The sequence below is a fragment of the Cyanistes caeruleus genome, chromosome 2 (assembly GCF_971803275.1).
Source record: "Cyanistes caeruleus chromosome 2, bCyaCae1.hap1.1, whole genome shotgun sequence".
Classification (NCBI taxonomy): domain Eukaryota; kingdom Metazoa; phylum Chordata; class Aves; order Passeriformes; family Paridae; genus Cyanistes; species Cyanistes caeruleus.
Genome location: NC_141702.1, coordinates 81,235,082 through 81,248,042, shown reverse-complemented (window position 1 = coordinate 81,248,042; position 12,961 = coordinate 81,235,082). Strand labels below are relative to the sequence as shown.

Genomic DNA, 12,961 nt, shown 5'->3' with positions numbered 1-12,961 from the left:
ACTTAGTAATTATTACCTGTTGTTCACATTGCAACATCAATTCCCTCTACTGCCTAGAAAAAAAGTAACTTTTTTTCCTTCTAAATAAACTCTGAAATTTATATTTCACACAGTTCTAGCCCTCCTTCTCTCCATCTGGGAACTAGGAAAATATTTTCAATTCAAGATGTCCTTTAGCTAGGGAGGGATAGTATGGTTCTCTCCTGGACTGCAAGGCTGACAGCAAAATTAGATCATCTTCTCCAGAAAAAAAAATTAAAATGTATGACATTGCTTGCTTTTTAATACTAATGAGACTGATCTTTACATGCAATGCTGATACAAAAGTTTCTCAGTGTATTTACCAATTTTCCAGCATTCTGTGGTATCCACCTCTTTCCTCATCTTACTCAAGTAAAATACAGCCCCCAGTAACTGCTCTGTCACATGCAAGCAATTCAATAGAAAATGGTCCATAAAAATCAGCAGTTTTATCCTTCAACCCTCCTGTCTCTCCTCTTAGGATGAGCAATTTTATTTTGTGTCAGTTTAGAATATAAAAACTGTGCTCACCACCTCAGCAGCAGCATAGTCCAATAAATTATTAAATTTCAGGCAATATGTGGTTAGTCAAGACAAACAAGAAGGCCTCGGATGTTTTATTTTGCATTAGAAGTTTCTTATATTCATTCATATATTCTTATATGCAGCCAAAATCTACTAAACTAAATCTAAAACTATTGCCCCACCCTGATACAAACTTGGGTTTAGGAAACAAAGGAAGTTTTATTTGAAGTGAAAAGGAAGCACATGAATACCACAGCACAGTGTACAAAAACAGTGTCATTCTCAGTAATCTGGAAAGGGAAAATGCAATTACTGGGTTGTTGAAAAAATAAATCAGATTCTTTGGAATAGACAATAATGGTTATAAATTTAAATAATTCTTGAATATTTCCACATTTCCCAACAATAATCCAAAGTATGTCAGATGTCTTGAGGTGAACACTTGTTATTTACCCCACACCCAAAGCAAATACATGTAATACATTAAATGTTATTTCTAAAGCATCTTCATTTTATAAATACTGAAGTATCTGCACTTTGGCAATCCCCCAGAGAAGGATCTTCAATTGACTCTGAAGAAAGGAATTTAGAAGGGCATCAAAATGTTAGACTTCTCACAAAACATAAATATAACCCCATTTAATTAGGGGAATAGTTTAAGATGATACACTTGGAAGCAGATCAGAAGCACACAGTTTTTAAAATGCCAGGAAAAGAAGGAGTAACATTATAAAACATTTAACTCAAAATCAGAACGGTTCTTTAATAATTGCAAATGAACCTTTTACAATATCAGGTTTCTAACTTTCTGGGCACACTTCCTGGTAAACACTTGAGTATCCTCTGTGAGTTACAAAGATTAAGTTTCCTGTGTTATACAGCTAAAAAAACCTGGACATTCATAACAACTTGGCATCACATCTTCTTTTAAAAAAGAGATCACACAATAATTTAGACAGCATTTATAGCATTATAAAATCAGACTCCCCCTCTTTAAATCACTCACAAGAGCAGTCATTAAGAATACAACAGCCTTAGGAATACAAATAATGAGGATGTAAAACTATTTGTGCAAAACTGCATTATTTTTACTGTCTAAAATTTCAGGGAAGTAACACCGCCAAAAGCAGAGAGAGGATAACAAAGACAAATAGTCATGAAAGCAATGCTACCTTAGATTTTTCAAACAGGAATTACATTATGAAGTACATATTAGGTAAAGAAAAAAAATCTGATGGCACCTTGAATAACAATGACAAGTGTCCTGGTAATTGCAGTTGAACAGGAATTGATACAGGTTCATGTTATGAGTCTCTTTGAGGAGTAGCAATTGATCTGGGGGTATCAACTCTAGCATTTCTTCCCATGCAAGAATCTATCTTTCCAACATCTTTGCTTTGCGGGCTACTAATGCATTTAAGAATGAGCAGTCTTTTGAGGAGTGTGCTTTCTTCCATGCATCTGAAATCTTTAAAACAGCTGGATCATTGATTCCCTGGATTTCCCTACTCCAATCCATTTAACTGCAGGAGAGAAAAGCAAACTTCTATTGTAAGTAATACAAAGCAAGAGGAGATTGTATCTTAAGATACAAACTCATCTTCTTAAGCACCACATTTTGAACAAAAACACAGCATCTACTATTCACACATTAAGAAATGGTAACTTTGTCATTGGTCTCAAAGAATACACTGATAACTTCAAAAAGCAGGTATTCCTGAAACTGCATAATACATTATTCACTTTTTTGAATTATAAGAGAAAAGATAGTCAGAAACTATCAGAAAAGTAAAAAAATTTGCATCATCTCCTAACTCCCAGCTTTGGATGGAACCACAGGATCACCTTTATTAGGGAGCATAGAGAAATATATCAGCTCAGGACCTCTTACTGATATATACAGTTCATCATACTAATTAATAACCCATAGTCCCACTGACTTGACAATATTAGCAAAACTAAATCCCAATTATAACAAGTCTAAAATACACTTGAGCAAATTACGAAAAAAAAAAAATCAATAATTGAACAAGAACTATAGTATAAGCCAAAGAAGGAATGTATATTAAAATTTCTGAAAATTTTGAGTTCAACAACTAAATAAAAAGTAGCAATACCAGAATCACCAGTGGCACCAGGTACATCATAATAAGCACAGATAGAAAATAGTTTTCAGTATTTTGTGTGTTTGGCATTAATACAAAATACCAAACAGACTTCATGGAGCAGGAATAAACCTGACAACAAGAAAATTTGTTTTACTTACCAGGAACACCCAACTCCATTTCTATAAAACGAACGTAATTTTGTGCATTTACAGGCAGCTCATCAAACGTCCTGGCATTTGATATGTCCGTAACCCATCCTGGGAGTGTCTCATACTGAACCTCTACTTTGTTTAAGACTTCGTGGTTGGCTGAGAAACAAACAGAAACAAAAATTTTATGTCCATGGGTACTGTATATTCTCTATTTTGAAACATCAATGGTAAAGCTTTTATTCTTTCCTTACACACAGAGGTTTGCTCATAAGGTAATACAAGCACTGCAGCCGCTAAAGTGTTGGGTTTTTTGTTAATATAATCATAGGGGGAAAAAAATCCAGAAACCATCACAATTCAGACTTTAGGAATTCCAGTTCTCAGTCACATGCATATATTTTGCTGAAACCATAATTTTTTCAGTTCAGAAAAGAGCTTTTCAGGAAAGTCATTCCCCAAAATGTCCTGATTTTTTTTTTCTTCTCAACAAATACTGAGATCCAGATCCCTCTTAATGAAGGAATTGAGAATGCAAAATTAAGAACCAGCTTGTAAGTATCAAGCAGCTAAAACATATTTTAAAATGGTGTAGGACTGTACCTTTTACTAAACATACGATGTAGTTAAGACTTAACAGACTTCTGATGCACACAGACCCTTTGTCCCAAAACTCTGTGTGGAGTCCCACCGGATGTATGAACAGTAACTGTTCCCACTACTTCTCAGAACAGAAGCAGTATTTTGTCCTTCATTTAGTAACTTGCTACAATGTTGTCCTATGAATCTATGAATCCTGTGATGATTTCTTATACTGAAAAACATGCCAGGCATACTGCTCTGGAACTGAAATACTCCAGTAATTATCTGAACATTAAGTCTTTCAATGACACGGGGCAGCAAAAGAAAGGGCTTAAGTCTGAAAATGGGAAGAGTCAGACATTCCTTCTTGCCTTCTTGAAGAAGAGGGCATAATAATTAATGTTATGTAGGCTCTGTGTCTCAGTTCAAGTCACTCCTGCCAGGACAGCTACTCAGCCTGGAAAAGGGTTTGAGGTACAAGAGGCACAGTAGAGGTGCAACTACAAAACCACACGCTAATCTCATGTGTGCAGCCAGCAAACTCAAGCTCAGCACATTGAACAACTTGTCCTGATGCAGGCAATAGTTCAAGAGCAGCAGTGCTGTATCGCTGCCTTAATGGACTAGGCATTTTCAGAAAGAAAGAAGACTGCTCTGCTGTCCTCCAAGTCTCTAACATCAAATAAATGTGAAAAGTTTTGGACCAAGGTGTTCCCAGGTTAAGGGAATCCTGAACCAGTACTCGTGCCAATGACAACAGACAGGCACATTAAGAATGTTGGTTGTAGGAGCCAAGCTAAGCACTTTATTGTGAGCAGTAACAACTGAGGCGTTGTCTGCTGTCCAGGTGATCTGTACAACAGAACAAACACACTCCAAGTGCAAAACCACAAACTGATCTCCCAGCAGGGCAGATGGTTGCTAGCCTCACTCTTTCTGAAGAGGTAAAGTGAATGAACACCTCATCTTAGATGTTGACAGGCCCTTTTTCTTTGAAGCCTCTCTGATGAGATTATAGGGAGACAGCTGAAAGCATTTGGTACTGAACAGTCTAATACTGACTACAATCTTCCATTGGCCTGTGTTAGTTCAATTCTTTATGTTCCCCTAAGAAAGAAGAAAAAGAAGGGATGCGTTGTTTTATGTTTCAAAGGATTCTTTAATTTTGTTCCAGCAGGTGTGATACAAGATGACATGTGGTAAAGATGAGCCAGAAATTGAGCTCAGTGTAGTACCAGATCTAGACACCATCAAGATTTCTCTTAGATTTTCACAGAGGGGATTTATCTTTAAGGGTTTCTAGAATATTCCTTAACAGGTTAACTAATATAACAGAGCAAATATAATGATATCATAATTTGAAGAGTGATGTGATGTTACTTCCAACTCAGGAAAAAACCCCTCAGATTTGGGACCTGGGAACCTTTTTAAGACAAAGATACTCCACCAATTTCCAGTCATGTAGCTCAGACCAAAGGTGCATCCAGAACAGCGTCCCAGCTCTTTAATCTATAGCAAATGCCCAGGGAAAAAGTGCAAGGAAAAAAACAAGCATGAAAGTAAAGCTTGTCCAAAGTAATCTCCTAATTTCCTAAACATCTGTGTTTTCAAAGTCTCCTGAGCTAGAGGTTATGTCTCTCTGTGCTGAAATCAACTGATGTCTGAACTCAGACAGGAGACTTCAGAGAACTAGACCACAGCTTTCACATTCTTTTTAAACTGATTGGCTCAAATCTAGCAGGAAGTTCTGTCTTCCATAAGCCCCTGTCAATGGCCAGCAAAAGGCTACAGCCTCAGTAACACCAACTGAAGTCAGCTGTAAATTTACAAGACATTTTAGGCTCTTGCTTAAGAGGCAATTATGAAATGCACACAGAAAACTAAGCTAAAAAAAAAACGGAGTGAGACTGGTATGATTCTCTGATCCAGGTGGAAAAAGGAAAAATATATGAAACATGGCACACTTTTCCTGAGATGGTGGGTACTGTGTGCGCTTCAAATTTAGAGACAGTCATTTCACAAGAAGGGTAAATCATGAACATCTCCAAGAGAGTGGGAGGGTAGGAAGGGGAGAAAGAAAAAGTCTGCCAGTAAGAGCTTCCCAGACTAGTTTTCTTCTAAATTACATTCAAATGTCAGTGGCCCATTTGGGGGGGAAAAAAAAAAATTATACAAGCACACAGCATGCAGAAATGTAGACATCAGAAACAGTCTAATGGTCTGCAAAACACAAAGTGGGAATAAAGTTACCTTCTGTTTTTTATGCCAGGGGCAGGGCATGTGTGTTGAAAATGCTGCCACATGTTGAGGAGTACAGCAAAGAGAGGTGTGGAACACACAGAGGCACTGTGAGAGACAGCATCTTCCAGCTTACCAGAAGCTCATCTTAAACTACTTCCTGACACTTTAAGGAAGACAGCATGTTAACAGCTTCTACTAAAGTTCTACCAGAATTCTTAGTTGTTCATACAGTAAAGAAAAATACAGGCAGGCGAGCCACATTGTGCTGCTATGACCAAAGGTCAGTTGTTACCTAGGGGTATACAGGGAACAAAGTTGCTCCCTCAAGAGTTGTATCTAACAAGATTCTGGCCCTGAGACATACAACGAAGGAAAAGAAAGCCCACAAATTACTGACATCTCAATACTCTACAACATGACCACCTGCTTATGTCATCTTTAAGGATGGACTGTGAGAAAAGGTTTCCCTGGCTTAAGCCTGGTCATACAACAGGCTACAGGAAAAGCATTTACTGAGCAAGTCTCAATTCAAACGTGCAATCTCCATTATGTTCAAAGGCCATTTCAAGTAAACACAAATATTCTTAATGTTTGGTATGAGTACCAATCAGGTAATATTTGAGTCTTAAAAAGGAAAAAGTATTCCCTGGTTTAGTGGAAGACGAGTACTAAATTTCCTGAATCAAAGTCATTCAGCATGCATTCAGACTGGAACTGGCATTTCTGTTTCAAGATCCTGGACAGCAAATCAGTTAGAGAACTCCCACAAGCACATGAAGAAACAAAAGGTTTTTTTTAATTCCTTATGAATTACTGTTAACAGATATGTGCTGTTTTCAAGGACTAGTGGCAGATCACCACTTATTCCTTTATACATAATTACTTTCTACTCCATAAATCCTGCTGTGATCACTACAGTTGATGTCCTCACCCACAAGAAGTTCTCCGATGATGATGATATCACATGAAAAATTGTAACCTGTGACCAGCCTCTAACCCTCAGGTACCAATTAAAATTAAAATAGGCATCTATGTGCACATTATGAAAATCAAAAAGCCCAATCTTTACTACTGTTTTATGTTCTTTTTTTTCTGGAATATGTCTACCTATCAGAAACTGAACAAGATCCACTACCAATAAAAACACTGGCTTTGTGACAGTTGAATATTTGAACATGCAGGTACACTCTTGAAGTAAAAATGACCACTGTCCTCCTCAGGAACAACAATTTCTATCATGCTAGAAATAGGGCCATGCATTAGAAAACTGTCTTGCTTTCACCTAAACTAGTTGTTAGTTTCTTGCCCCACCCCTTGTCTCTCTTTCACACTATGTAGCTTTTGTAGGTTTTTGGCTGCTCTGTGAATCATTAAAGGGAAATGAACTGTTAGAAAAGTACAGAGGGAAAGAAAAACTTGGCTTTTCAACAGGACCAGCTCTCTAATGGGGTTTAATGCATGCTTAAATGAAAACCTGGCCTGCTAAAAATGGGCATCAATACAGCAGTGGGAACAAGATAATAGAGTTTAGAGTATGAAACAAGCTTCCAATTTAGTTTAAAGGTGATGCAGCCTGTATAAAATAAAAAGGACAAGTAGTAGCAACATTTATGTTTAACAAGCTTTATTTAGTTATTTGGATCTTTCTAGTAGATAAAACCCAGTATTTGAGGTATCTCTAGGGTGTAGGTACTGGTATGGTGAAAGATATGTCTGGTGCATCTGGAAGACATTAATGGCTTGATGCTGAAGTAAAGTATTGCACTTTTAAGTTTTACAAGTAGAAGTCAAATGCATTTAAAAGTACCACATTACATTTCACCAAAATCTACTATTTTTAAATAAGCAGTCTTACCAGGAAAATGAGGTATGATTTCACCATCTAGTTTGTATGCAACACCAACTTTGATTTCTGGAAATACATCCAGGATATCCAATTTGGTAAGTGCCAATCTATAAAGAAACATTGCTCTGGTTAAACAAGATCAACAACTCTTGAATCTTATCACATTGTTAAAAAAAACCAAAACAAGCCACACAACAAAGAATCAAACAAAATTGGTTCCTGCAATTAATTTTATTTCTTTAGAAAAGTATCTCTTATGGCACTAATCTGTTGCCTGGTCTGAGTGAAAGAAACACTCCAAACCAAAAAAAAAAACAAACCACTGAAACAAGACAACTGCAACAAAAAATGATTAAACAGGATTAGTTTTTGTGGCATCCTTCAATCTACCACTACATCAAAATGTCCAAAAAATCAAAGAACAGGTATTCTCCAAATGAATGAATTTGTCTATGGCTTTAAGTGTTGCAATTCTAATTGGTGAGGGTGCTGCCAAGATACCTAACCATTTAAGGTATAACCATTTAAGAGGACCATTTCATTGCATAATGCCTCTTGGTGTCTGTTCCTGTCCTCTGCCAAATGTTCCTGTCCTACAGTGAAGGCAGAAAAATAATTAAACGCTGGCTCTACAAATACCTGGTTGCATATTATTTAAAACAAAACCCACAAAGAACAAGAAAAATGGAAGTATTTAAATAAAATATGTATTTACACTGTTAGATCTGCTAGAAATCTTCTAGCAGGTTCTTTCAGGCACCTTTTATTTTTATTAACATCCCAAAGACACATCCATATTTTTAATATTTACACATACTAATGGAAATACTGATGGGTTCCCATTTAGTTTTGAAGATAAACTAAGAAAAGAAATCTCCATAAAGGAGAGAAAAATCTACATGTAGGAATATGTCAAATGTAAAAATATTTAATGATAAGAAAAATGAGGAACAGCTAATTTATCAAAATATCAAAACAATCAACAGAGCAATATTAACAGTGCAAATGTTACTAACTAGTATATGCACAATTTACAGTAATCCACAACATTTCATGATTTTCTGTCAAGTTGCCAGCAAAACTCAGCAAACAACTCACGCAGTAAATCCATTAATCATATAGACATATCGGAGTGAGACAAGGTCCAGCCAGCCACATCTTCTCTTCCTACCAGTGGTAACACCAAACTCTTTGCCTCTCTGTTGCAGCAATTCTCCAATTTCCTAACAAAGAATAAGACATATGACTGTGTGCGTTTCTTTTGACTTGCAATACATGATGTAAGTGTTTAATTAGCATTTTACAATATATTGTAAATTACCTTGAAAGTCCTTCCCCCAGTTATTCACAATGCTGTCCATTTGTATGAAGACAGCAACACAGAATGTTCTAATTCATGAGAACAACTTTTAGGCTAACTTCAAAATTTGTTCCTGCTCTAACCTTCTATTCCACAGAAACGTCTAAGAAAATTGCAATCAGGTTTGGCAGTCCTGTAAGCTCAGTCTAGAATCAGAAGATTGAGACATCCAAACACACTGTCACCTATGTACTTGCACTTAACCATTGTTAACACTGACTTAATAAAAGACAGACAAAACACACCAAGTTATTTCACCCAGCAGGTCACACCTGAGGCTGTAATACTCACATTATCCTGTTCAGTAGGAAAGGCACCAATTCCAACTCTGGTTGTGTAGGCTTTCACAACCCCATACACTTCCCCAACATTCTGTGGTGGCATACCCAGACCTGTGCACACACCTCCAACTGTGCAGTTTGATGAAGTCACAAAAGGGTATGTGCCTATTAAAAACCAAAACACTGGCTTTAGAAAGTTATTAAAACACTGGGCTTAAACTGTTTGGTTTTTTAAAAAGCCTAACCTGGTGAGAAATAGTATTTGCACTGCGCTTACCTAGATTTTACAACGCTCAAAACCAAAACACACAATAAATGTATTTCACAGTCAAGAACACATTCAATGGGCTCTTAGCTTTGTATGTACATTGTCTGATCCACCTTCATTAGAAAAGGCAGAAATCTTACTACTTACTTCACCTGGTAAAGACAGACTATATACCAATTCTGAATGACTGTATAGGTAAAAAAACTGGAGTAAGACACACCAGAAAAACATGCCTTACTTTCTTACATTAAATATACTCACTAACTGAACAATGCAAAAATCTGAAGGGAGACTCTTAAGAAAACAGTATTAAAAGGTTAGAGAATAGAGGTTTACTATTTTTCATTTTTGGAGGAAAAAATAAAATGCAAATGCTACAAACTGATTGGCACATTATAAGGATAAGAAATTGCAATGAAATGCAGAATTCTGAAAAGAACAACTTTGTTTGCATAATCAAATGAAAAAAGAAGACTCCTGGAATATAGTCTAGTGGTACAAGTTTGGCACTAGTTAAATATTCAGCAGTCATTTAAAATGCAGCCTGGACTGCAAAGAAAAAGAGTTAAACATCTCAAAATTCTGAGGTTTATACCTTTTTTTTTTAATTAAGTAGTGGAAAATGAAACTGAGCATGCCAGTCCTCAGCAAAATTGCGAACAAATACTTCAGCCTTATTATAACTGCACATAAGCAAGAAACTTCTACCTGTTGTGTCAGACTTTTTTGAATGGCTTTTGATATGAATCAGAGATAAATAAGAAAGGAACAACCAAGACAAAAGGAACTGAAAGCAATACAGTTCTTTCAGCAATATAGACAACTTTACAAAGTCAAAAATCCTTCAGAGACTGAACAGTGAGGTTTCACTCAATGATTATTATTACTGAAGATTAGCTTCAGGTATCTCAAATCACTCCAGAGAAACACTCAGGCTTACAGGTGATATGTAACAGCACTTTGCAAGCATTAATTAGTTTTTAATCTTAGAACACAGTAGTAAAGCTTTTCTTAGTACTGACAGATGAATTTAGCTAGTGGATGTCAAAAACAGAGTCAATGAGCAGTTCTTACTCACTTTCACCTCCCAGCGATATTTACATTTTTATATTTACATTATATAATTTATATTTATTATTTCTTTATATTTACATTATATATTTACATTGTTTTATCATTACTCTGCGCTTAAAAACACGGAAGACCACACATGCCCACACCATCCCCCACCATTCCCAAACAAATGCACATGTGAGTTTCATTAAGGCTCCGGGAAAGTGGAATGAACTGCAAGCCTGGGGATTTACTATCCTCACAGCCAGAGAGACATTCACAAAACTTACTTCATGATTAAGACTTCTATGCAACAAAGCACAGACAACAGCCTCATTCAGAATGCTTAATAATCAAATTGGTGATGTCAAACCTTTTGACCAGGGCTTGCCTATTGTTAACACAAGTGTCCACTCCACTGATGGTATCTACCTATGGAGAGCAGATTTTCTCATATGTTTGGGTCTCACAGCAGAGGCGGGAAAAAATCTAACCAATCTGAACCACTCTGTATGTATTACAGACATACCTGATGTGTTTCAGACTGCCTGCACCTTCTATTCACATGAAATTCAAAATACTCACCATTTACAAGAAAACAACCCCCTAGACTGACTTTTTTACAAATATCTCCATTTTGCATCAAAGATTTCCCAGTGACAAGCATATCTGAAGACATCTTTCCTCTTCTTTTTTGTCTTGTCAAAAAAGGATGTGTCTTCTAATATTCAGATTATCATGACAAAGTTTGGTGCTTATACTTACAGTGACTAATCTAAGACATATCTTACTCTTAAAAAAAGAGTCTTTCAAACTGAGTATGTTTGAAAATGCCCAACACCAGAACTCATATTGGTTGAAAGCTGAGTGCATGCCAGTTTCATAACTGTTTGACAGCAGTCCTTACAGGCTTCAATTTCAGGTGTTGGCATCTTCCTAACAATAAAAATTATGCCATTCCACGGCTAGTGAGACTGAAGAAAAACGTGACTAAGTACAGGAGCCAATCACATAGGCTGCTTACGCTTACACAGAGGTAGCAGATTATCTTGTCATTACAACATAATAACCAAACATAATCATCTCATAAAAAAGAAGCTCCTTCTACTACCTAGAACCTGCTAATTTATTGGCAAACTTACAGTGTTTAAAGAAAAACTGCTTCATTTTGAATATCAAATAGGTTGGGATAATCTTTTCAGTCTTGCCTCATTAGCAATCCAGATTACCAACACCTTTCCCAACAATGTGAAACAGCAGAAAACTAAGTGTTATACAACAATAAAGACATTTTTTAAAAAGCAAGCTGATTTTTCAAAAGTCAAGCAGTATTTTCCATATATGCTTTGCCTCTCAAAACTCTCCATTTTTATTCATAAGTGATTTCCACAGATGCAAAAAATTGTGAGTTATTTAATTTAAAATTTAGATATGCTGAAGTAATAGCTACACTCTAAGAGAAGCCACTTGATGTTTACTGTTAAATTATTACCCTTGGGAGAGTCTACAACTTTTGGAAATAATTTAATTAACACACCCACTCACCCACCCCTGTAATATTTGCTAGTAAGAGTGCTGTTCTTCCAAAACAAAAACCACTTCTGCCATGAGAACAGCTTATTACAGGAGAGTTTATATTTAACGTTCCTTTTTCACAAAAAAAGTGTATATCAACACGTGTCCCAAAGAGACCATACCTACCAAAATCTATGTCCAGCAGTGCTGCATTTGCACCTTCAACTAAGATCTTCTTTGGTGGTCCATGTAAAGCCTCATACATGAAATAAACACCATCCCTTACCATTGGTTTTACTTTTTCCATGTAGCCCTGAATAACACAAAAGACTATTGTATAGTATAATTTCATTATGATAAAGGCAGCCAGAGCAGATTTGCTACTGTTCCCTCATAATAACGCTCATACTCCTTTTGAAGAGGAAAAGCAAACAAATAAATGTTAAATATGCCATAATGTGAACCTCAGATTTACGTAACAGATAAGTACACTCATCCTAGGAGGAAAGAAAAAAGGGGGAAGGATGAGGATGAAAGAAAAATCTAAACTTCTCAAATGCTTTAGAAATATTCAAGCATGAGTATTATCACTGTACTGTATCTGAGCTTTCATTTCCAAGCGTTCAAAATGTCTCCCCCAAAAACAGCATGTAAGGAGTTCCACTTCTGGCCATCTGAAGCAAACAAATGCATATAATTGTGAGCTACAATTTTTAAGTAGAAGTGAAGTTATTTATTGGAATTAAGTATCAAATGCTGGAATAACACTGAATAGCTGGATGCAAGAAGCCAGTAATGTTCAGATTATCACCTGGTACACAGGCTTTCTCTTCCATGAGAACACATGGAAGTTCTCATTTTAACAATTTACTCGACATGAAATGTAACACTTTGTCTTTCAGAATGGAATCAAGTGCATTAGCATAAGACAAGTAATTTTCTTCCAGCTACAAATACATGTGTTCCCACTTAACAAGGAGTTTCAGGTACTCTAATCCTGAAATGCATTAAG

The 12,961-nt window shown here is 36.3% G+C and overlaps 1 protein-coding gene across 1 annotated transcript in view; it reads right to left on the bottom strand.

The window, feature by feature from the left end:
* Positions 1-600: 600 nt before the first annotated feature.
* ADSS2 (adenylosuccinate synthase 2) overlaps positions 601-12,961 on the bottom strand; it is a 42,572-nt gene continuing 30,211 nt past the window's right edge. Inside the window, exons 9-14 of the mRNA XM_086878178.1 lie at positions 12,136-12,262; positions 9,124-9,278; positions 8,571-8,695; positions 7,482-7,579; positions 2,813-2,962; positions 601-2,069 (exon numbers count right to left, since the gene is read on the bottom strand). Coding sequence (XP_086734304.1) covers positions 2,017-2,069; positions 2,813-2,962; positions 7,482-7,579; positions 8,571-8,695; positions 9,124-9,278; positions 12,136-12,262 — 708 coding nt within the window. The 3' untranslated portion in view covers positions 601-2,016. The remainder of the gene's footprint in view (positions 2,070-2,812; positions 2,963-7,481; positions 7,580-8,570; positions 8,696-9,123; positions 9,279-12,135; positions 12,263-12,961) is intronic.